The sequence below is a fragment of the Manacus candei genome, unplaced genomic scaffold, assembly GCF_025592945.1.
Source record: "Manacus candei isolate 608988 ecotype Guabito, Panama unplaced genomic scaffold, ASM2559294v1 h1tg000180l, whole genome shotgun sequence".
Taxonomy (NCBI): Eukaryota; Metazoa; Chordata; class Aves; order Passeriformes; family Pipridae; genus Manacus; species Manacus candei.
The window spans coordinates 176,389-199,442 of NW_026138228.1; the positions used below are offsets into that span (position 1 = coordinate 176,389).

Below are 23,054 nucleotides of genomic sequence, written 5' to 3' on the forward strand. Positions count from 1 at the left end.
CTGGATGTGTTTGGAGAGCCTGAGATTGGGTTTCCAGCCTGGTTTGCTCCTCCTGGGATGGGAGGGGGCTCAGCCCTTGTTCCCCCCTCCGAGCTGCCGGGATGGGGAGCCCAAGGCAGGGAGCTGAGGGTGGGAAGCACCTGGAAAAGAGCTGGGATAACACCTGAGCCCTGCTGTTGGCTTTTGCTTTCTTTTTTTCCCCTCCTCTAATTGCTCCTGCTCTTTTAACAGAGACAGACATTTCCCTGACGGTTTTCAAGGGCTATAAATGTTTTATGTCCCTTTTTCCTCCACGCTCAGGCAGCAGCTTCTGCTGGGGCTCGACAGCAGCAGGACCCAGAGAGGAGCAGCTGCCAGGGCACAGTGGGACCAGGACATGGGCTGTAGGGAGAGAATCCAGCCCTGTGTCCCTGTATCCATCATCACACCCCTCCTCACCGTTCCTAGAAGGAGATCCCACTGCCCAGCCTCCATGCAATATGGCTTTCTGCTGCAGAAAAACTATATTTAGTGCCCAAACCCTTTGGGGGCTTTGCTGAGCTCTGAGATATTTATAGCTGGAGGCAAACTCCGACTGTGCTGGCTGGGAGCAGCTGGAATTGCACCGGGAAAAGGCAGGATCAGGTGGATGGGGCTGAGCCTGCAGCAGGGGAGTGGGTTTTGGGGTGACATCCCCCCACCTGGCAGCCAGGATTGGCCCCAAACTCACTGGTGCCTGCACCACCAGGGGAGGAAATCCATGGGAATCTCACCTGCTGGGGGTTTGGGGGAGCAATTTGGAGTTTTCAGGCCAAACCCAGAGCCAAGAGGATGAGGTGCAGAGCCGAAGGGCTCAGGAACAGCCCCGCTGTTACTCTATTCAGAATTTATTCTACAAGTGTCTACAGATTTTTAAAAAAATCCTTTTCCCTTTTCTCGAGGAAATAAATATTTCACTTCTGTATTCAATAATCATTCAGCTCTCTAAGAGCCTGTGAGCTCTGCACCAGCATCCTCTGTCAGAACTAGCCTGTTTTTATCTCTTGGGATTCCAACCAGTAGCCTTTGTTGCTCCTACCCCCAAAAAAACCCAGGCACGGAATACATTTCACCAAGAGCATTTCCCAGGGGATGGGAAATTCTTCCCTTGTCTGTTTGGAGCATCCCAAGTGGAGCAGGAGAGATGAAATGGTCCCTTCTCCACACCCCTCTCAGTTCCTCTCCCACTCCTGCTTGGCCTCCTCGTATCCTGATTTAACAACATCCATCAGGGAGAACACTCTGGCTGCAGGAAGGGAAATAAGGGGGCAGGGGGGGATTCCTGGCTGGAATTTCCTGGGATGGAGGGTGCAGGTAGGGATGGGGGGCAGGCTGGGAGAGGGGGGGCTCTGCACCCCAGTGCTGCTCCCCTCCCTGTCCTGGCATCCCTGGCATCCCCAGCAGCAGGAGGTTGGGGACAGGGACTCAGTGAGGTCACTTATCCAGGGGTCACAGCACAACCAGCCTGCAGCTTGGGCTGGATCAGAGGGAAAATCCCCACATTTGGGGTCCTGGGACCCTCTGGATGCTTTGCCAGACCCTCAGTCTCACACCAGGCCAGTGGGACCAGCAGCCAAAAACTCCTCGGGAAAAACAAATAACACAGAAAAACCCCACAGACATAAAATAATATAAAAAGCTTTTTAGCAAATCTCGTGTTGGAGCCCAAACTGAAGAGCCCACAGTGCTGTTCTTCCCAAGCCCTTTCCCAGCATAAATCCCAGGTGCTGGAGGGCTGGAAGGGAGCACCTTGAGGAGACAGCCCCCAAAAGTCACTGTGTGCACCCAAACTGCTGCTCCTCTGGTGGGAGGGAGGTAGGGCATGGAGCTCTTGATTCCTGCAGGCTCAGCCACCCCTTCCCAGCTCCTGGAATTCCAACGTCCTCTGGGGTCAGGCTGTGGTGTCCCTGCCCACACAATCCCTCTGTTTTCCTCCACAGAAAGCAGGAGCCTCCCCTCCCACCCTCCTCCTTCTCTTCCAGCCTTTCACTGCGTGTCCAAAGAGCTCTTGCCATGGAAAATGGAGGGATTCAAGGTGTGATTTGGGATGTGATTTAGGATATTCCACAGCCAGGACCTGTTCCCAGGCTGGAGGGAGCAGGGTGCAATGATCCCACCAGCATGGAGAGCCTCTTCCCATTTCCACACAAACATTCCTGGGGATCACCAACAGTGGCTTTAAGGACACCTCTAATGGGACATTTGGGGGCAGTGCCAGGTCCTGGGCATGGGGCACAGGCATTAATTAGTCCCAATTAATGAGAGAGGGCAAAGAGGGAGAACCAGCTGCATCACCCCCATTCCAGCACTGAGGGTTGTGACTCCAAACACTCCCAAACTTCAGGGGGTCCTTCCCAGTGAGGACCCCCCACAGTTCCAACACACCCCCGACACTGAAGGAGGTGCTCCAGGGACACCCCAGGATCCAGCCCAGCCCCTCCCACAGCCCAATTCCAGCTCGTCAGGGGCTCTCCACCAAATTCCACCCAACCAGTTATTTACGGGTAAACAGAGACAAAAAGCTCCTTTCAGTGACAGGGAAAACAAACCCACGAAATTCCAGGGATCCGGGATCCCAAAGGCTGCTGGGTGCTGTGTCCCAGGGATCTGGGATCCCAAAGGCTGCTGTGTCCCAGGGATTTGGGATCCCAAAGGCTGCTGGGTGCTGTGTCCCAGGGATTTGGGATCCCAAAGGCTGCCGGGTGCTGTGTCCCAGGGATTTGGGATCCCAAAGGTGCTGGGTGCTGTGTCCCAGGGATCTGGGATCCCAAAGGTGCTGGGTGCTGTGTCCCAGGGATCTGGGATCCCAAAGGCTGCCGGGTGCTGTGTCCCAGGGATTTGGGATCCCAAAGGTGCTGGGTGCTGTGTCCAAGGGATTTGGGATCCCAAAGGCTGCTCGGTGCTGTGTCCTGGGTGCTGTGTCCCAGGGATTTGGGATCCCAAAGGTGCTGTGTCCTGGGTGCTGTGTCCCAGGTGCCTCCTGCTCCCAGCGGGATGCAATTCCCACATCCCCAGCACTCCCAAGTCCCAAGGAGCCCGGAGGGATGATGATGCCCCACGGACAACAAACCCAGCTCAGGACCTTATTTCATCCCTGATGAAACCCTATTTCCTCCCAGCACCCCAATACCCCCATCAGCACATTCCCTAATTAACACCAGGCTAATTAACAGCGGAGTAATTAACAGCAGAGCCCCGCCCCAGGTTTGCAGGGGATGTTTGTAATCATCCTTTGCAGAGGCAACACGCAGGGCACTGGCCGAGCACGCTGCCAGGGCGCTGACCTGCCTCCACTGGGGCTAATTAGCAGCTAATTAGCGCTCATTAGCGCCGTGGGAGAGCGGTGAGTGGGTGCCCCGGGTCGTGCATTGCAGGGGCTGGGGTGCAATGAGCTCGTCGGGGCTCAGGAGGAGGGGGCCGCCCTTCAAAGGGGAGTTATAGTCCCCTGCGTTATTTATCCTAATAAATAATGATTATATTTATTGTCTATTATAATAAATAATTATTTGTTATCCCAATAAATAATAAATCAGTCACCTGGGAGGAGGTGACAAAGGCAGTGGTGACACCAACCGAGGCCCAAAGCGCCCCAAAAGGGACACAGCCACTGCCTCACCCAGCACCTCCAAAAAAGGGAACTCTGCACTTGGAGCAGCCTCTGGGGTGGGTTAAAGCCGCAGAAAATCACCCCATTTCATCAACAAATACCTGGCAGCTCTGGGATTTTCCACTGGGCCGGAGCCAAGGCTTTGGAGCAGTTGATGCCCCCCTAAGTGCCAGCTCCTGTGACACTCGGCTCCAAACTCCCTCAGCCCGTGGCAGGAGATTCCCACAACACCGAGCAAACACACGTGGAGCCTGTGCCCGGAGGAGAAGGGAAATGAAAAGCTGGATGATGCCAAAAAGCCTCCAAAACAGGGGGGAAATTTCCATTATTCCACTTTCCTCTGATTGTCCTTTATGGGGCACACGGAGAAGGTTCCCCAGGGACACAGTGGTGGGACAGGCAGCACCTGGAAAAGTTGTGAGGAGCCCAGTGGGCCCGAATTTGCCTAAAATAAGCTAGAAATGGTGCACTGACACCTAGTTTGGGGGAGTAAATCTCCTTGTGTGCTCCGAGCCAGCACCACTCGCTGCCTCTGTGCTCAGGGGAGGGAGACAAACACGGGGACTCGCTGTTCAGCTACAGCTCAGCTTGCAAAAATAAGGCATAAATAAAATTTATTGTCTTTTAAATGCCCACTTTGGACCCAAACTCCCACTCTTTTCCCCCGAAACGCTGCCCTGTGTTGTATTTTTGACATTTGCTACACGAGCATCACTTCCAAATCCACCCCCCCCCCTCTTCAGCAGTTCTTCAGCCCCGGCTCATGAAACAGCTTCACTCCCCTCCTCCTCCTCCTCCTCCTCCAGAAAACAGCATTTTTTGGCAAACAAACTGTTTTGCCAACAAGTTGTGCTCCCTGCTGCCTGAGAGATGACGCTTCCCCCCCCCAGCCACCAGTTCCAGCCTCCCCCTCCCCAGTTCAAGTCCCACTTTGGGGCAGCAGCCGTGGGGACCCGTGCCCAGGCTCCCCCACACTGAGGCTCCTTCCCCCCCCTTCTTGCTAAAATAATCCTCGTTTCGCCATCAGACGTGGAAAAAGCAGCAGCCCTGAGGTTGCTGCTGTTATTTTTATCTCGAAATAAATAGTTTGAGCCGTGGCCAAGCTGTTCTGAGGGAGGGCAGGGATGTAAACACACACACACACACACACACACACACGGGCCTCTGTCTGGGCTGGGGCACAGGGAACGTCCCAATCCAGCCTGGAGAGAGCTGGAATCGCCCCTTCTGGGAGGATGAGGTGGAAAAGGGGATGTGAGGTTGGGAGAGCATTGCTCCCAGGAGGGGATCACAGGGGCACCCATCACTGGTCCCCCCCAAATCATTGCTGTCCCCTCCGTGCATCACCACACCTGGGCTAAAAACCAGCTTAACCAGGGCCAGAATTAACCTTCTGAGTCTTTTTTAACCAAAAGCCTTTGGAAGAAACAGCTCTAAAAACGCTTCCACCTCCCCAACAGCCAAAAGGAGCATCCCTGTGCCACCCGTAGGACACCGGGCTCAATCCCATTCCTTTTTTAACCCCAAAACACACGGTTTGGGGGGTGGGTGCTGCAGTTTGGGGGGTGGGTGCTGCAGTTTGGGGGGCAGGTGCTGCACTTTGGCAGCCCCAGGAGCCACTTCTGCCTGGATCCAGCCCCATCCTTCCCTCCTGCCCTGACTTCCACCCTGCTCCAAGTGCTGGCCATGCACAGGGGGCCTTTGCCCCACGTGCTGCTCACGGGAGCTTCGCACGAGAAACTCACACTTAATGTCAGATTAATTAAGTGGGAGAGACGGATGTGTGGCCACAAAAAGCTCTCTGTTCCACCCCACCCCTGGCCTCCCACCTCTGGTGCGTCCCCCCCCCGGAGCCAGGCACGGCCGGGGGGGGGGGGAGATGACAAATATTCCCCCTCCCTCCATAAAGCACAACATCCAGGGAACGGGGGGAAAAGCAAAAAGCCAGGCTGGAAAAGCTGGGAAAAACCTCTGCTCCTCCCTCCACACACGTGCTGTGGCACCGGATCCAGGGAGGGACCAGCAGCTCCTGCCGGGGCCGGGGTGGAAAACAGGGGAAAACAGAGGAAAATGGAGGAAAACAGTGGAAAATAGAGAAAAACAAAGGAAACAGAAGCACATCCCCTTTCTGCCTGGGAGAGCCTCGATGGCATCACCAGCTTTGGAGGGGAAATCCTTCTCCAGCAGCTCCTCAGTCCTGGTGCTGGTGTTAAGCAGGGTGGGGAGGATGAGGAGAAGGGGGGATGCCACGGGACGCTGCGGGATGCAGGGACCACATCTCCTGCTGCTCCCCGTGCTGAAGGGGGTTCTTCCCCCAAACCCCTGTTCCCCCCGGGGTTGCAGAGGTGCTGAGTGCCGGGTTCGTGCATCCAGGAGCGGGACAGCAGCAAAAACCCCCCCCCGGGCCAGGCAGGGAGCAAGGATGGGACGGACAGGGAATGCTGGGAGGGACAAGCACACGGAGACAGAATTAATGCCCCGACCTGGAACTGTTTTGGAGATTTTAAAGGCTCAGGAGGGGAAGGGCTCCCGGCTGCCAGGGCCCTGCTGGGCTCGCTGCCTGCCCAGCCAGCAGCTGCCAGGGTTTGGGACCCGGCTCACGTCCCGGGCTGGGCATTCCCCAGGCCTGGCTCCCGTCTCCCAGGGCAGCCCCGTCTCCCAACCCTTCCAGGGGGGAAAAGGAGCCTCAGGGACACTCAGGGACTTAACTCCCACTTCTCCCATGTCACACACAGGCTGAGACAGAAGGTGCCAGTGGCCAGAGGACCCTGTGCCCCTTCAGAAGCTCTAGGACCCTTTAATTTATTTGTTTATTTATTTTTCCCTTGGTTTCTCTATGAAAGAGGAAGGAGCTGTGGGTTTGATTCAAAGAAATCCTTAAATAATATATAAAGCACACTTTTATTACGGCCTGGGAGATGCAGGGGGTGCATGTCCACTGAGAAAAGAAACACAACAGCTTTTCATACATTTGGAAGGAGTAAGTTTTAAAAATTATTTATCATATACACTCTTGGAGAATTGGTACAAAGTCTGCCTTATCTAAATATGTAAGCTAGTTCCCCTTTATCTTAACTGCCCACAATTTGGGCAGGTTTCTATTTGCAAGCGGTTACAATTTTGCAAAGTCATATTTCATGCTAACTTTCAACTAACGTGGCTAAATTTTTATTTTACTTTGTGTTGTCTTTGTTTCAGGTCGAGCACGGCTGGACCAGGAGAGCTGGGATGTCCCTGCAAACAGGGCTGGGTTAAACCCTTGTGTTCCCCCAGCTCACAGCAGGGAGTTCAAATCCACCCCTGGCAGCCAGACTGAGTCCTGGCAAAGTCATTACACCTCACGACTGACCCCAGAGCACCCACAAACCTCCCCAGTCCCGATGCCAGGGAGCTGCTGAGCCCAGACCCCTGGAAAACATCGTGGGAACAAGGGTGGCCTGTGAAGCCCCAACCCCTCGTGTCAGTGTTGGTGGGACCCAGAGCTGTGGGAGATGCTGAACCCCCCAAATCCTCTGCAGCACAGTGGGGGCTTCCCCCCAATCCTCTGCAGGCCCAGGGGGCACCTCTGCATTCCTCATTATCCCTCGGGATTGAGCCAAGGGGGGATTTTAAGGCACTGTAAGGAGAAAGGGATGTCATTCCCCAGTGACCCTCGCTGAGACAGCCCCACAAACACACTCCAGAGCTGAAACCAAAGCACCTTCCCAACATCCTGGAAAGCAGAGCAGGACCAGGCTGGCCCTGGAGCCATCCCAGGGACAGGACCTGTGCAGAGGTTACAGCTCATCAACGCTCTCAGTAATTAAGGTGACGAGTTGATCCCTAAGCTGGGGCTGGGCCAGCGCTGGGGCCACGGCAAAGCCCCCTGAGCCCACCTCGAGGGCTGGGGGACCCCGGGCAGGGGGTGGCACACGGGGCTGGGTGTGCCCACCCTCCCCGGCCCCACCCACAGCCCCCCTCGCTGCCTGAAGCTCCTGAGCACGGCAATTCCCGGGAGCAGAGCCGGCTGTCCTGCCCCCTGCCCTGCCCCTCTGTCCCCAGCGGTCCCCTGATGCCTCTCAGCATCCAAGGTCCTGCAAGGAGGAGGAAGAAGAGGAGGAGGAAGCAGCAATTCCCCCAGCCTGTGCGGGGTCTGCAGGGTGGGGAGCAGCCAGTTCTCCGAACAGCCCAGGAAACAGCCACTCTTGGATCCTCGGGTGTCTGATCAGGGGTTGGTCTCACCCCCACCACGGGCACAGCTCCAGCCTGGCTGTGCCCTGTCCTCTCCCAGGGTGGTCTGTGTCCAGCTTCAAGGGGACAAGGCAGGAAATGGGCGTTAGGCAGGACCAGGGATGGGCAGGGTGAGCTCGTGGGGCTTCCCAGCCTTGGGAATCACAGCCCAAACCAACCCCGTCCGTGACACTACAGGAAAACCCACTGCCAGCACGGGAGTGCCACCAGGAGAGGCAGCCCCTGCCCTACAGCCTCCCACAGAGGCACACAAAGGGTTACAGCGACCAATCCCAGCGGGATCCATCCCGGCCTCCCCAAGCCCGGGGCCGAGGGATCGCAGACACTCCGGGAGATCAAAGGGAAGCGCTGAGTCCCGGGAGACTCGTTACACTTCCAAACGCTCCAGCAACGCCAGGTCCCCGGGCCGAGGCTGCAGCCCCGTCCCTCTGTCCCTCTGTGCTCCCCCGGGATGGGGACAGGGAGATGCTCATCCCAGGGAGCTCCCAGGCTCGGAGCCAGCGGAGCTGGAGTCGCTCATCCGGTCTCTGCAGTGCAAACAGGGAATAAACTCTGCTCCCTGGCAGGGCCCGGGATCGGGCAGTGGTGCTGTGGCAGCAACTGCAGCAGGGTCCCCAAATCCATCCCCCATCCCAGTCTTGTGGCAGTGACTGGGGTGTGCCAGAGCTGTGCCAAGGCCTCGCTCCCCCGGGAAGAAGCCGAGTCTTCGTCCAACAATAAGGGATGATTTAAAAGCTTCAGGAAAGGGAGAGGAGAGGCCTTGATCCCATCCAGGTGGGAGAGAGCAGCCTCCTCCATTCCCTCGGGCCCATGGTCGCACCCCAATCCCATCCTGGCACTGGACAAGCCCGTGGGCTCTGCTGCCTAAACATCCTCAGCAAACACCAACAACCGCCTGTGTCACATCCAGCAACTACAATTCCCCAAACCGGGAAGGAGAAAAGCTCATCTGGGGAGGAATGAGCACCCTCACAGCTGACCCCACACCCACCAAGGGCGCTGGAGACCCCAGCACAGCCACACTCACCTCTCACCCCCGTGGGTACCCAGTGATGGGGGGAGCTGCCAGTAGAGTGTGGGATTCCCAGGAGCAATAGCAAAGGCAGTACTGGGCTTAACAAAGTGCCCTTGGATCCAGCGGATTTGCCAGAGGTATCAGCTGAGTGTATCCTGTCCCCTCCACAGCAGCTTCCTCGGGAACACCGAAGCTGGATCTCTATTCCAGAGGGGAACTGCTGCTGCGGGAACACCCCTGACCCAGAAATTGGGGTGCCCTCAAACCAGACCCTCAGGAGGAGGGGGACAAGCTCTGGGTTATTACAGAGCGCAGAGCCAGGCCCTGGGACTTCTTCCCCTCTCTTTAAGAAGAGGAGGAGGAGGAGGCAGCCTTCCTCCCCACCACGCTCTCCTGGGCTGAGGAGGTTGTGTGGAAAAAGCATCTTCTGGCTGCAGGAGGGTCCTTCCTGTAGAGCATCACCCCAAAAGCAGTGGCCTGGTCCCCCCAAAATGCTCCAGCACACGGCTCAGGGCAGGGCAGGGTGCAGGCAGGGCTGGGTGCAGGCAGGGTGCAGGCAGGGCAGGGTGGCTCCCATGGAGGGTCTCCCAGCCGGAGCGTGTCGGCGGGGAGAAACAATTTTGGAAGTGCCACGAGGAAGCACAGAGCCTTTTCCTTCGGCCACATGGAACCCTCTCCTGTTCTCCGGGAAAACCAGGCGCTGCCCGCGCAGGCAGGGCTGGATCTGCCCCCACCACCCCGCCAGGGGCTGGGGATGGAGAGGGAGGGGGAGGCAGGAGGGGCAAAACCCCTCCAGCTCCTCCTGCCCCCGAGCAGCAGGAGGGGGTTTCCTCCCTCTCCAGGGCACGGCGCGTTTTTAAGGCGTGTTTCCCTACGACCTTCAAACGGCAGCTGCCTGCAGCCCCCCCCCCGCAGCCCCCCCACCCTGCCCGGCCCCACCCGGGGGGTCGCACGGGAGGGGACACCCCCGGGGGCTGCGATGGGGTCTGGGGGGGCTGTGCGGGCAGGGAGGGGCTGGCAGGGGCGGGGGGGGGCAGCGGAGCCCCTCGGGAGCTGGGTGTCCCCCCCAGCAGGGTGTGGGTCCCGGAGCCCCCCAAAGCCGGGGGCCGGTCTCCATGCCCCCCCTGCACGGGGGGTGCGGGTACCAGGGCGGGTGCCGCCCCCAGACCCCGCACGGTGCCGGTCCCCCCGCGCCCCCAGCCCGGTGCCCCCCGCCCGCTGCCTATGCCCGCTCGGTACCGGTGCCACTCCCCGGTGCCAGCCCGCGCACGATGCCGGTCCCGCTCCACACCCCCTTTTCCTGCCGGTACCGATGCACCCACGATGCCGGGGCCGGTCCCCGCTGAGCCCCCGCCCGGTGCCGGGGCCGCTCCCTCCCGGTTTCACTCCCGATGCCGATCCCCGCTGACCCCCGTGCGGTGCCGGTCGCGCCCCCTCCCTCGCTGGGTGCCGATCCCTCCTCACCCCGCTCCCGGGGCCGATGCCGAGCCCCCCTCGCCCTCCGCCCGGTGCCGATTCCCTCGTCCGGTGCCGGTGCCCCCTCGACCCCCTCTCGGTGCCGGTGCCAATCCCACCTCATCCCTCTCCCGGAGCCAGCGCCGATCCCCTCTGACCCTCTCCCGGTGCCGGTGCCGATCCCGCTCCCATCCCGCCCCCCTCCCGCTGCCCCCTCGTCCCCCGCCCGATCGGTGCCGGTGTCGATCCCGCCTCACCCCCCTCCCGGTGCCGATGCCGATGCCCCCTCCCACCCCCTCCCGGTGCCGATGCCCCCTCCCGGCGCCCCCTCGCCCCCTCCCCGCCGGTGCCCCGCACTCACCAGCGCGGTGCGGGCGCTGAGCAGCAGCAGCAGGAGCAGGAGCGGCACCGGGAGGCTCCGCAGCCCCCGGGGCGCCGGCGGCGGCACCTCCCCGGGCATCTTCCTGCCGCAAGGACGGTGGCGGCGGCGGCGGGAGGCGGCGGGAGGCGGCGGCGGGGGCGGGGAAGGGCCTTTGTTGCCGCCGCCCGCGGGAGGCGGGCGGTGGGTGCGGGCGGTGGGTGCGGGTCCGTCTCCGCCGCCGCCGCCGCGCCGCCCCCCGGCCCGGGGAGGGGAGGGAGGGGAGGACGGGGGGGCCACCCCTCCGTGTCACCTCCCGCCCGGTGTCACCGCCCCGACACGGCCGTGGCGCGGGGGGAGCGCGGGGAGAACGGGGGGAGCGTCCTGGGGGGGCCGGGGGAGGAGCGGGGGGGGTCTGGGGCAGGTTGGGGGGGTCTGGGGTAGATGGAGGGGGTCTGAGGGGCACAGGGGGGGAATGGGGCGGACTGAGGGGACCCTGGGGGACTGAGGAGCCGGGGGGGCTTCCGGGAGGTGTGGGGTAGATCGGGGGGGGCCCGAGGGGGGTATGTGGGGGGTCTGAAGCAGATTGGGGGATTTGGGGTACATGGAGGAGAGCACGGGAGACATATGGAGGGGACCGGGACAGACTGGGGGGACCCCGGGGTAGATGGAGGGTGTGTCTGGGGGACATATGGAGGGGTCTTGGAGAAATGGGAGGGTCTGGGGCAGATTAGGGGAATGCTGGGGTAGATGGGGGAGAGCATGGGGAATATATGGAGGGGACTGGGACAGACTGGGGGGAGCCGGGGGTAGATGGATGGGGGTCCCAGTGGGGTGTGAGGCAGATTGGGGGGGACCTGGGACAGATAGAGGGGTCTGGGGCAGATTGGGGGAACCCTGGGGTATGTACGGGGAGGGATCTGGGGCAGATGAAGGGAGCAGGGGTAGGTGGGATGCACGGGGGGAAGTAAAGCAGGGCTCTGGGGCAAACTGGGGGGAATTCAGTGGTGGACAGGAGGGTCTGGGGGCCTCTGGGGGGACCCTGGGGTAAATAAGGGGGAGCCTGGGGTACATATGAGGGGAATCTGGGGCAGATTAGAGGGACCCAGGGGTAGGTGGGATGCACTGGAGTGGGTCAAGGAGGGCTCTGGGGCAAACTGGGAGGGATCCAAGGGTGGATGGGAGTGTGTGAGGGGCAGCTGGGGGTACCCAGGAGTAGATGGGAGGAGGGTGAGGGCAGGTGGGGGGGGACTGGGACAGATGGGGGACCCAGTGGTGAGACCTGGGGCACATTAAGGGGACACAGGGGTAGATGGGGGGGAGCTGAGGAAACAGAGGGACTCAGGGGCAGCTGGGGGGGGGCAGGGGGAGATGGGGGGGCTCAGAGGGATATGGGGGAGGTGGAATCAGGGGGCAGGGGCAGATGGGGGGATGCTGGGACAGATGAGGCACCTCAGGGTAAATGATGGAGAGGAACCAGGGGCAGGGGGGGATCTGCCACCAGTGTGGGACCCCTCTCACTTCTGTGGGGCCCTTGGTCACCCCTGGGTGGATTTTGGGGCTGGAGCCACCCCAGGGGTACAACCCAGCAGGAGGAAAACCTCCAGGCATTGTGGAACTCATCCCAGCAGCTCCCCCAACCCCAGCACTGTGCCTCAGTTCCCCCTTTCAAAAACCTCGGGATAACAGTGGGATCAGGGGACGGGGCTGTGTCCTGGTGTGACAGTGACTCCCAGGGAGCTCCTGGGTGACCCTGGGGTGACTTTGTTCTGAGTTTGGGGGTCTGGTCACCCCGATGGGCCCTGGCAGGGGTGGCTGTGGGTGAGCTGGGAACAGATGGATGGGATGGGAACCAGGCGTTTCTCACACACGTGGAATTCCTCGTTTCCCTGTGAAAGGCCTAAAAAGAGTCTCATAAACCCCCTTGTCTGCCTCCAAAATACAGCCTGGGAGGGGGCCAAGGGGGGACAGGGGGAGTTACTGGGGTGAAGGAGGGCAAATCAGCCAAATCCAATAAAAAATGGAGCTGAACCCCAGACCAGGGGGAGGGGGACATGGCCCTCCCACCCACCTCCTTGCCTGAGCATCCTCCCCCTGCCCTCAGATCAGAAACTCAGAGCAACGCCCTCCACAGGGGTGGGAATCATCAAGGGGGGGTCTGGGGGACCCTCACCTGAGTCACTTGACTCGGTTTTAATTGCTCTGTAATTAGCAGCATCCAAATTAATTAATTTATTTTTTTTAAAGTGTATAAATAACAGCAGGGAGAAGTGAGGGGGGGAAGGGGACAAAACCTGGGGAAAGGAAGGGGTGTGTCCCCGGGGTAGGGGGTGTCCCTGGGACATCGTGGGGGCCCAGAGAAGGGGGGGTACCCCCGGGGCAGTCGGGGGTCCTGAGCGGGGGGGGTCCCAGGGCAGTGGCAGTCCCGTGGCAGGGGGGTCCTGGACAGGGGATGGTCCCTTGGGCATTGGGGGGGGCTTGGACAAGGGGGTCCTGGGGCAGGGGGCGTCTCTGGAGCAGAGGGGGGCCCTGGGGCAATTGGGGGTCCCGGCTTGGGAGGCGGTCCCGAAGCAGGGGGTGCACAGAACAAGGGGGGGTCCTTTGGGCAATGGGGGGTCCTGGAGCGGGGGGGTCCCTGGTGCAGGGGTGAATCCTGGGGCTGGGAAGGTCCTGGAGCACTGGGAGTCCCGGGGGCAGTGGGAGGTCGCAGGGCAGGGGTGGTTCCCAGGGCAGGGGGGTCGTCCCTGGGGCAATGGGGGTGTCCGGGATAGAGGGGGGGTCCTGGGGAAGGAGGTGTCTCTGGGATATGGGGGGCACCCGGGCCGGATGGGGGGTTCCAGAGGCAGTGGGGGACCCAGAGACAACGAGGGCCCCGATGCGGGGGGATTCCTGGAGCGGGGGGGATACGCGGGTCCGGGGGGGTGTCCCGAGCCCGCGGGGTTCTCCGGGGGGGGTTGGGCCCTTCGGGGGCTCCTCGGGGCCGGGGCGGTCCCCGGGTCGGGAGGGGGTGTCCCAGGATGGGGGGGGTCCCGGGGCAGTGGGGGGTCCGAGGTAGAGGGGTCCCGGGGCAGGGGGGTCCCAGGTCAAGGTCGTTGTCCCAAGGCAGGGGGTCCCCGGGGCCGGGGGGTCCCCGAGCGGGGCCGGCAGAGCCGGGGCGGGCGCGTTGCTGGGGCTGCACCGCCCCGCCGTGGCCGCGGCCACCCCTGCAGGGACCGGGACGGGGGTCCCGCCGTTCCCCCCCGGGGGGGGCCCTGGAGACTGGCGGGGGGGTTGGAGGGGACCCCCGGAGGGACTGGGGGGTGGCGCGGGGGCGATGCCACCGGGTCCTTGTCCCCGCCGGGTCCTCGTCCCCATCGGGTCCTCGTCCCCGCCGAGCTCAGCTGGGAGGATGGGACCGGGGCGTGGCGATGGACGGGGGCTACGGGGCGGATCCCGGTTTTTATGGTGGATCCCGGTTCATATGGTGGATCCCGGTTTATGTGGTGGATCCCGGGCGATGGGGTGGATCCTGGGTGTTCGGGTGGATCCTGGTTTATGAGATGCATCCCAGCCGGGGTGGTGGAGCCCGGGTGTCACAATGGATCCCGGCTGAAGTGGTGGAAGCCACTGGACGGGAGGGATCATTGGTGATGTGGTGGATCCTGGTGGCTGCAGTGGTGGATCATTGGTGATGTGGTGGATCCTGCCTGAGGTGATGGATCATCAGTGGTGTGGTGGATCCTGGCTGAGGTGATGGATCACTGGTGGTGTGGTGGATCCTGGCTGCAGTGGTGGATCACTGGTGATGTGGTGGATCCTGGCTGAGGTGATGGATCATTAGTTATGTGGTGGATCCTGGCTGCAGTGGTGGATCCTGGGAGTTTTAATGGATCCTGGGAGTTTTGATGGATCCTGGGAGTTTTAATGGATCCTGGCTCCCCCGATGGCCCCTGGCTGATGTGATGTGTCCTGGCTCAAGTGACAGATCCCTTCCCATCCCTTCTCCAGCACTGTTACTGCCATGTCCAGCAGTAACCAAAGCATTGAGTGACCCAGCCCTGTCCTTCCCAGGCCATGTCCCCTCTGTCACCCCATCAGGGCCACGGGGGTGCCCAGGCTCACCCCCAACCCTGTCCATGCTCTGGCACTGCTGTCACACCCTCCCTCCCAGGCCAGGCATGGAGCAGGAGTCCAAAGTTCTGGATGAGAGCTGATCCCATTCCAACACCTCTGCAGGAGGGAAGGGTGCCCAGGGCTGTCCCCAAACCCCCAGTGGGTCTGGGGGGAGGAACATGGACCCTGGGCAGACTCACCTGGCTCTCCAGCCTCACACCCGAGGTAAACACTCAGTGCTAAATTAGACTTTAAAAAATAAATTTATAACCCTTGGTTTCATCATATTCCTCCCCAAATCCACAGCCAGGCTGCTGCTGGCTGAGCTCTGAGACCCCCAAAAGACAGGTGCCCATGAACTTCGTGGCTCAGGGGTTGATGCTGGATCACAGTTTGGCTTCAAACCTTGGGCAGAAATGGTGTCAAAGCCCAAATCAGCTCTTGCTGAATTTAACCTCAGGGCTGGGAACAGACTAATCCCAGTGTGGGGTCACAGGGTGCTGGGCCCTGCTGAGGGTGGGACCGTGGGAAGGGTCAGCACGGTGCAAACACTCCAAAATCAAACATTTCCATGCACTGAGCCAAAATAAGTAATTCCTGGTGAAATGGGAAGCTTCTTCCCCTCCATCCGTTGGCCACATGTCACCCTGTTTGTACAAGTGCTCAGACTCACTGGGATTCCCCAAACAGACCCTCTGGAAAAGGGTTTTTAAGTCCAGCAGCCGCCCAAGTGCAGCACAGGGACAGGGATGGTCCTGGATGCTGAAAATGGGGGGAAACTGGTGGGAAAGAAAGGGCAGTTTTGGGGGTTCTGTTCACACGGGATGAAATGCAGAGCTGGAGCTTCCCCAAGAAAGGGAATTAGGGGAATAAAGGATATCAGGACATCACCTGGGCAGCAGGGGATGAACCATCAGCTCTGTGAACCACCAAGCCCAGCCTGCACAGAGGGCAGGAAGGGCGGGAGGACAAAAGCAGCAAAGAAACCACGAGGAGAAGATTGGAATTCCCAGGGAAAGGCACTCCCTGCCCCTTCCTGCAAGAGCTGCTGGGCTTGGAAAGGCCAAGGAACACTCAGGGGATGTTCACTTCCAACTTGCTGCCGGAGGAGGAGGGTGAAGGTGCTACAAGTTTGCGTGGGCTCCTCCAAATCCCAGGCCCAGAGGGAGGGTTGGACACGGTGGGAAGCAGTGATGGGTTTGTGGTTGCTCTGCTCTTGATTCTCACGGAATCTTAGACTGGTTTGGGTTGGAAGGGACCTTAAAGCCCATCCAGTCCCACCCCCTGCCATGGGCAGGGACACCTTCCACCAGCCCTTCCAATCTGGCCTTGGACACTTCCAGGGATCCAGAGGCAGCCACAGCTTCTCTGGGCAACCTGGGCCAGGGCCTCCCCACCCTCACAGGAATTCCCTCCCAATCTCCCATCTAACCCTGCCCTCTGGCAGTGGGAAGCCATTCCCTGTGTCCTGACCCTCCATGCCTTGTCCCCAGTCCCTCTCCAGCTCTCCTGGAGCCCCTTCAGGCCCTGCCAGGGGCTCTCAGCTCTCCCTGGAGCCTTCTCTTCTCCAGGGGAACCCCCCCAGCTCTCCCAGCCTGGCTCCAGAGCAGAGGGGCTCCAGCCCTGGAGCATCTCCGGGGCCTCCTCTGGACTCTCTCCAGCAGCTCCACGTCCCTGTGCTGTTGTTCCCAGGGCTGGGGCAGCTCTGCAGGGGGGTCTCACCTGAGGGGGCAGAGGGGCAGAATCCCCCCCTCCTCTGTCAGGGATGCAGCTCCATCCACTGCCCTGGGGAGCCTGGGCAGTGCCCAACCAGCCTCTGGGGGAAGAACCTTTGCCTGAGATCGACCCTGAGCCTGCCCTGACACAGCTCCAGCCGTTCCCTGGCTGCTGTCCCTGCACTCAGAGGGATCAGAGGAATCTGCCAACTCCAATTAAACCTTTCCTTAGAGCCAAAGCCAGATTCCAAAGTTCTGTATTTTTCAAAATAAAGATCACACGTTGTTTAGAGACAATCTACACAAGAGTTACAAAAAATAGTCGCCCAGGCATAAGCATACACAGGTTTGTTAATTATACACATATGGTTACAAGTGTGCTTGCAAAAAAGTTCATTGGAAATATACACAAGGCTCTGTAAATGTACACCGTGTAGTGTTACAATTCTATATTCAAACAAGGAAAATTGACAGTATGTTACATTCACTTACAAGTAGACAAAATGCAAAATACAGTTCATCTTCTGTACAAAAAGGGGAGGTGATTCACACTTTACAAGGTGAAAAGGGACTCTGATTGTAAGGAAAACTGGGGGGGGGGGCTGTACTTTTGCACTTTTTTGTTTCTTACTGTCACAAAATAAGCAAAACATTACTTTGTAAGAGTCAAAAAAACACTATTTGGAACTGAATCAGTTTTGTAGAACATTTAGAAAGGATCGCTACCGTTCAACTAGGTGACAAATAAAACCAAGCATTTATTTTTCTTTCTTTTTTTTTTAAACATTAACTAGGCTGTATAAAGAGAACATTTCCTTCAAAAGAAAAAATTTACTTCTGGTTGAAATTACAATTTACAATATACAACACTATATGCTACGACCATAAAAGGTGTGAATATACACTGAAATGCACAGGTTTTGCTAATTCTTTTTTTTTTTGTTTTCTTACCAAAAAACAGGTTTTTATGTCGATTCAAACTTCTCCACATTTACATTACAGAGGTTTACAAATGTACAATTGTACAGTCAGAAGTATGTTCCACTACTAGGGTACATTATAGATACAGATCAGACATCAAAACAAGAAAATACTACAAATTTTTATATATGTAAAGTCTACACCAAGTATACACTATATATTTATAGAAGCAAGACCAAAGCCGAGTTGGATTTTTGTTTTTTTTTGTGTTTTCTTTTTTTTCCTCATGCTAAATAATCAAATTTTGTGTCTCTCCAGGTGAACAGACCAGAGGAGGCAGTAAACAGGTACCCCCACCCCCCACTTTTAAAACCTCTGGGTGTTTTCTCCCCCCAAAACGCCAGCTAAGCTCCCTCCTTCAGCATGTTTATACTCACCAATAAAATAAAAACATCGGAAAGAAAGCAATTAAAAAGGTTTAAAAACTGAATTTTCTTTCTTGGTTCGTGTGTGTTTTGTTTTTTTTTTTAAAACCCAAGCTATAAGTTGAATTTTTGTTCTTTTTAGTTATTTATAAACAGGGTTAAATGCGTCGGGTCGTTGAACTGAAATTCAAACTTCTGGCTGATTTTTGCCTAAAAGGAAAAAAAAATTAAAAGCAAAGAAGTGTTTGTAAAATGTTTTGTCTGTGAGGCAGATGAATTAAAAAGGGTTTGTTTGTTTGGTTTTTTTTTTCCCCGTTTGTTTTCTTCAAACCAACCACCCTGAAAGTTTCCACATTTGGAATATAGATACAACAGTGAACAAAAAAAAAAAAATAAATGTGGCCTTCCATGTACATCTGAGACCTATGTACAAGTATTCTATACACCAGTAAAACAGCAGGGCAATTAGTTAATTAAAAAAAATAATTAGTACATGTTATGCATAATAAAATTAAAGAAATTTACAAAGGCTTTGCTTTTCTTTGTCTGTTTTTTTTTTTTTTTTTTCTTTTTTAAGTTTTTTTTTTTTTTAGCAACCGTCGAGGTGGATCTTTAGTGTGAGCTGGGGTGGTGGTGGTTGCTGGTTGTGGGGGCCGGGGGTGGCTCTGCTGGGGCCCCCTCAGATGATGCCGTTGGGGGGGCCGCAGATGGGCCCCAGGTCCACCCCGTTCTTCATGTAGTACTTCTCCAGCTTGGCCAGGATGTGTTTGCCGTAGGTGTATTTGCGCAGGGTCGCGATGTGAGGCCGGATCTGGGAGGGTAAAAGCACAAAAAGTGGGATTTAGGAACCTGTGCCACGTGAGGGCCGTCCATGGAGAGCTCCGGGCCCTGCCAGAGCGGCAAAAACACCTGAGGTGTCACAGAATCAGAGAATATCCAGAGTTGGAACCCCCAAGGGTCATCCATCCAACCCCTGGCCCTGCACAGACACCCCAACAATCCCACCCTGTTCCTGGGAATGTTGTCCAAACCCTCCTGCAGCTCTGGCAGCCTTGGGGCTGTGCCCACTGCCCTGGGGAGCCTGGGCAGTGCCCAACCAGCCTCTGGGGGAAGAACCTTTGCCTGAGATCCAACCTGAGCCTGCCCTGGCACAGCTCCCTCAGGTCCTGTCACTGGATAGCAAAGCACCCTTTGCTGTCATCACACAGTTCCTGGGAATGGAGGGAATCATCCAGAACCCACGGGTGGGATTTTTCACCTGGTTGAGCAGGTGGCAGCACGGATTTAAATGTAGTGGTTTCCCACTGAAGGAGGGTTAGAGGGGATACTGGGGAGAAATCCTTCCCTGGGAGGGTGGGGAGGCCCTGGCACAGGTTGCCCAGAGAAGCTGTGGCTGCCCCTGGATCCCTGGAAGTGTCCAAGGCCAGGCTGGAGCAACCTGGGCTTGTGGAAGGTGTCCCTGCCCATGGAGGGGGTGGGACTGGATGAGCTCTGAGGTCCCTTCCAACCCAAACCATTCCAGGATTTCATTATTCTGACTTTCTGCTCTCCCAATGGGAGCTGCAGCCGGGATGAGGGAATAGCCAGGCCTGATGAACAGCAATTCCCTGCTCCAGAGGTGGACAGATCCCCACCACTGACCATCACTCTCCCATGGGAAACTCATCCCAAACTTATCCTCTGTCAGCAGCTCAGCCTCCAGCCCTTTAAATTCCTGTCCCACCTCCAGGACCCACCTCCCAACAACCATGGATCCATGCCTTGGCTCCCCACACCCCATTCCCAAGGTCTGCTGGCTGTGCTGAGGAAAAGGAGCAGTGAAGCTCCCCAGTCCCACAATCCCTTCTTTGTTCACCTTCATTCCCGAGACTTTCTTTTTCTTTACTGACGGAACCGTTAAAATGACTTTCCAATTCTATTTTTTTCCAACAAATTGCCCTCTTTAACCCCACACAAAGTGCTGTTTGTACAACACCTACATTCCCAATCCATAGCAATTCCCACAGTGCACAAGCTCCACTTTCCCAGACTTTCCTTCAGCCTGATATCACAGCTCGAATCTTCATATTCACTCAGCCCTATTTAGCTGTCAACCCAGTGCTATTTTTGACAGCCCTACTGATAATCTAATTTGCATTTGATTCAAAAGACTTTGCTTGACAGGAAAAAGAAAGTAACATCAGTAATGATAATTTGTATATTTTTTTAACACACAGTTCTCTCTCTATGACAGATTAGCAGAGCTACAGGCCCTTCTGCTGCAGTCAAATTGGGTGTACCCCTTGCCAGACATCCTCATTTAATTATCTTCAGCATTTCTTCTGGACTAAACCAGATTTTAGTCTAAAAGAACTACTCTGAGTGATTCCTAAATGCAAGAATTAACCTTCCTGAAGATTATTTCAGCTGTTTATGTTGATTAATCTACTGAACAACTGCCTGGTGGAAGTAAAACCAGCTCACTCACACTAATTCCCACTATTTATAGAAAATCCACTTGGTCTGTTTTACTCGAGGATTCTTAAATATAGTAAGAAAAATTCTTCGTTAGGATTTCAATAACTGACACTATTCACAGTTCCTCTTAAAAATAAATCAATGAACAGGGGGTTTTCCAAGTCAGTGTCAGACAGGATTTCATTTCTATTAAGAGCTCTGGATGGAACTGGGGGTTTTCATCAAGGGACACACCCCAAAACTTGTCCCTGAAGAAAATAACCTCAGTTCTACCACCCTATTAAAGTGTTTTATTTTCCATTCATTGCAATTACAAAGCCCTGCAAATGTGACCTTTCACAGCAGGGAAAAATGAAGACATTCCCTGATTTCAGAGCTCCCTGCCCTTGGGACAACAGGCAAACAGCCCTTGGGGCAGGACTGGCAGAAAGGGAGATTTCATTCCAAAGTGGCTTCATTTTTGACAAATATGAAGTTTTGGGGTGGTTCTGCATTCAAACATTGCAGTATAATGCTAAACCATACAAGTTTTGGACATCAGGAGGAACTTCCTCATGGAAAGGGTGGTCAGGCACTGGCAGGGGTTGCCCAGGGAGGTTTGGAGTGCCCAGCCCTGGAGGTGTCCCAGGAAGGTCTGGCCGTGGCACTCAGTGCTCTGGGCTGGGGGACAAGGTGGGCACTGGGCACAGGGGGGATCCACGGGCTGGGAGGGCTTTTCCAACCTCAGGGACTCCGGGATTCTGTCAAGTTTCCCATCTAAACCCATTTCCAAGTGACCAGCAGAGGATTTGGTTGGTGGGGTGGGCTCGCGGGGGCAGCGGCGCGGTGTCACCCCACAGCCAAGGAAGGGACATGGGCACAGGCAGGGCTGGCAGCCCACAGGGCCGGGGCCAGTGGGTCTGGGCAGCTCTGGCTCAGCCCCACAGAGCACTAGAACTGCTCTCCTCAGCCACAGCTGCTCAGAGAGGGCAAGAGTGTCGTCATTGCCAGAGCCCGGGACCCGCCAGGGCCCTGCCACCAGTGCTGGGGGCTGAGCAGGGTGTGCTGCCAGGGTAGGGCTGGGCCAGAGGGGCACAGGGCCTGCTGGGGGCAGCCAGCTGGATGTAAGGCCAAATGGCATCTTGTTACCTCTCCAGAAAGCTGGAGGGGGACTTTGGGCAATGGACTTTGGACAGAACAAAGAGGAATGGCTTCACACTGAGGGCAGGGTTAGATGGGATGTTGGGGAGAAATTTTTCCATCAGCACCCAACATCTGAAGGACGTGGAGCTGCTGGAGAGAGTCCAGAAGAGGCCACAGAGATACTCTAGGGTTGGAGCCCCTCTGCTCTGGAGCCAGGCTGGGAGTGTTCACCTGGAGAAGAGAAGGCTCCAGGGAGCCCTAAGAGCCCTTTCCAGGGCCTAAAGGGGCTCCAGGAGAGCTGGAGAGGGACTGGGGACAAGGGATAGAGGGACAGGACACAGGGAATGGTTTCCCACTGCCAGAGGGCAGGGATAGATGGGATATTAGGAAGGAATTGCTGGCTGTGAGGGTGGTGAGGCCCTGGCCCAGGTTGCCCAGAGAAGCTGTGGCTGCCCCTGGATCCCTGAAGTGTCCAAGGCCAGGTTGGAGCAACCTGGGCTAGCGGAAGGTGTCCCTGCCCATGGCAGGGGGTTGGGAACGAGATGAGCTTTCCAACCTGTTCTATAACCTTCACATTCCAGCTGCTGCTGAAATACCCAACTCAACCCCCTCTGGCATCAGGCAGCTCATCCCAAGCCAATCCTCAGCCTCCTCCTCTCTCCTCACCCACCGCGCCAGCGACAGCTTTGCCTCCTCATCCACCCCCGGCACCCACTCACCTTGTGCATGACAATCTTCCTCTGGGCTGGCTCTGCCACATCAATCATCTTCTGCACCACGTAGTTGGCATATTGATCCTTCATCATGGTGTATAAGGCACTGTGGGGGCCGTCGTTCATGGTGCACACCTCGTCGATCAGCATGGCCCGCTCCGTGCGCGACGCGTGCGTCACACACTTCTCCACCACGTTACTGCAACGACACAGGGGACAGCCCGTGAGCCAGGAACTGCCCTGGCCTGCCCAGCCAACCCCAAGGAGATCTCTCACACTGCCAGTGCAGGTGCCATCTCTTATGCTGCCCCTCATGTGGGACACGGGGAGGTGGTGGTGGAGTTCAGTGATGTGAAACGAGAGAGCAGAGCTTGGGATCCGAGGGGGAATTTGGGAAATGGACCAGTTCAGGGTTTATTTCACCCCAATTTGTGCGACTTCTACAATGATCAGTGTCTGTTCTCAAAGTGTGTCCATCAGAGAGTCACAGAATCACAGGATATTCTGAGTTGGAAAGGACCCACAAGGATCAGCAAGTCCAGCTCTTAAGGGAATGGCCCATCGAGTCCATTCCTCTCCACCACAACGACACAACAAGGAGAATCCAGGGCTTTCCAGCCAACTCCAGGGAGATCTCTCAAGCTGCCAGCAAGGGCAGGTCATTTGGGACAGAGGAAGGTGCTGGTAGAGTTCAGTGAGGTGAAACAGGAGAGCGGAACTTGGAATCTGTGAGGGAATTCGGGAAATGGACCAGTGCAGGTTCTGTTTCACCCAAATTTGTGCAGTTCCACAACAATGCTGTGTGAGATCAGTGCCTGTTCTCACAGCTTGTCCATCAGAGAACCACAGAATATTCTGAAGGATACTGGAAGGGACCCACAAGGATCAGAGTCCAGCTCTGAAGTACATGGGCCACACGGGGATCA

General features: G+C 57.1%; 2 protein-coding genes and 1 non-coding gene across 11 annotated transcripts in view; all 3 read right to left on the reverse strand.

The window, feature by feature from the left end:
- The window catches only part of SDC3 (syndecan 3), a 49,782-nt gene extending 38,857 nt beyond the window's left edge, over window positions 1-10,925 (reverse strand). The window contains exon 1 of the mRNA XM_051773943.1: window positions 10,687-10,925. Within this exon, the coding sequence (XP_051629903.1) occupies window positions 10,687-10,785 (99 nt within the window). The 5' untranslated portion in view covers window positions 10,786-10,925. The remainder of the gene's footprint in view (window positions 1-10,686) is intronic.
- A 5,806-nt stretch (window positions 10,926-16,731) lies between these two features.
- The window catches only part of PUM1 (pumilio RNA binding family member 1), an 82,260-nt gene continuing 75,937 nt past the window's right edge, over window positions 16,732-23,054 (reverse strand). For all 9 annotated transcript variants that reach the window (XM_051773938.1, XM_051773934.1, XM_051773936.1 and 6 more), the window contains exons 21-22: window positions 22,135-22,327; window positions 16,732-18,647 (exon numbers count right to left, since the gene is read on the reverse strand). In XM_051773938.1, coding sequence (XP_051629898.1) covers window positions 18,516-18,647; window positions 22,135-22,327 — 325 coding nt within the window. In that variant the 3' untranslated portion in view covers window positions 16,732-18,515. The remainder of the gene's footprint in view (window positions 18,648-22,134; window positions 22,328-23,054) is intronic.
- LOC127463919 (small nucleolar RNA SNORD103/SNORD85) lies at window positions 21,202-21,284 on the reverse strand. Its single transcript, XR_007901082.1, has one exon. It is a non-coding gene; the product is annotated as a small nucleolar RNA SNORD103/SNORD85 (small nucleolar RNA).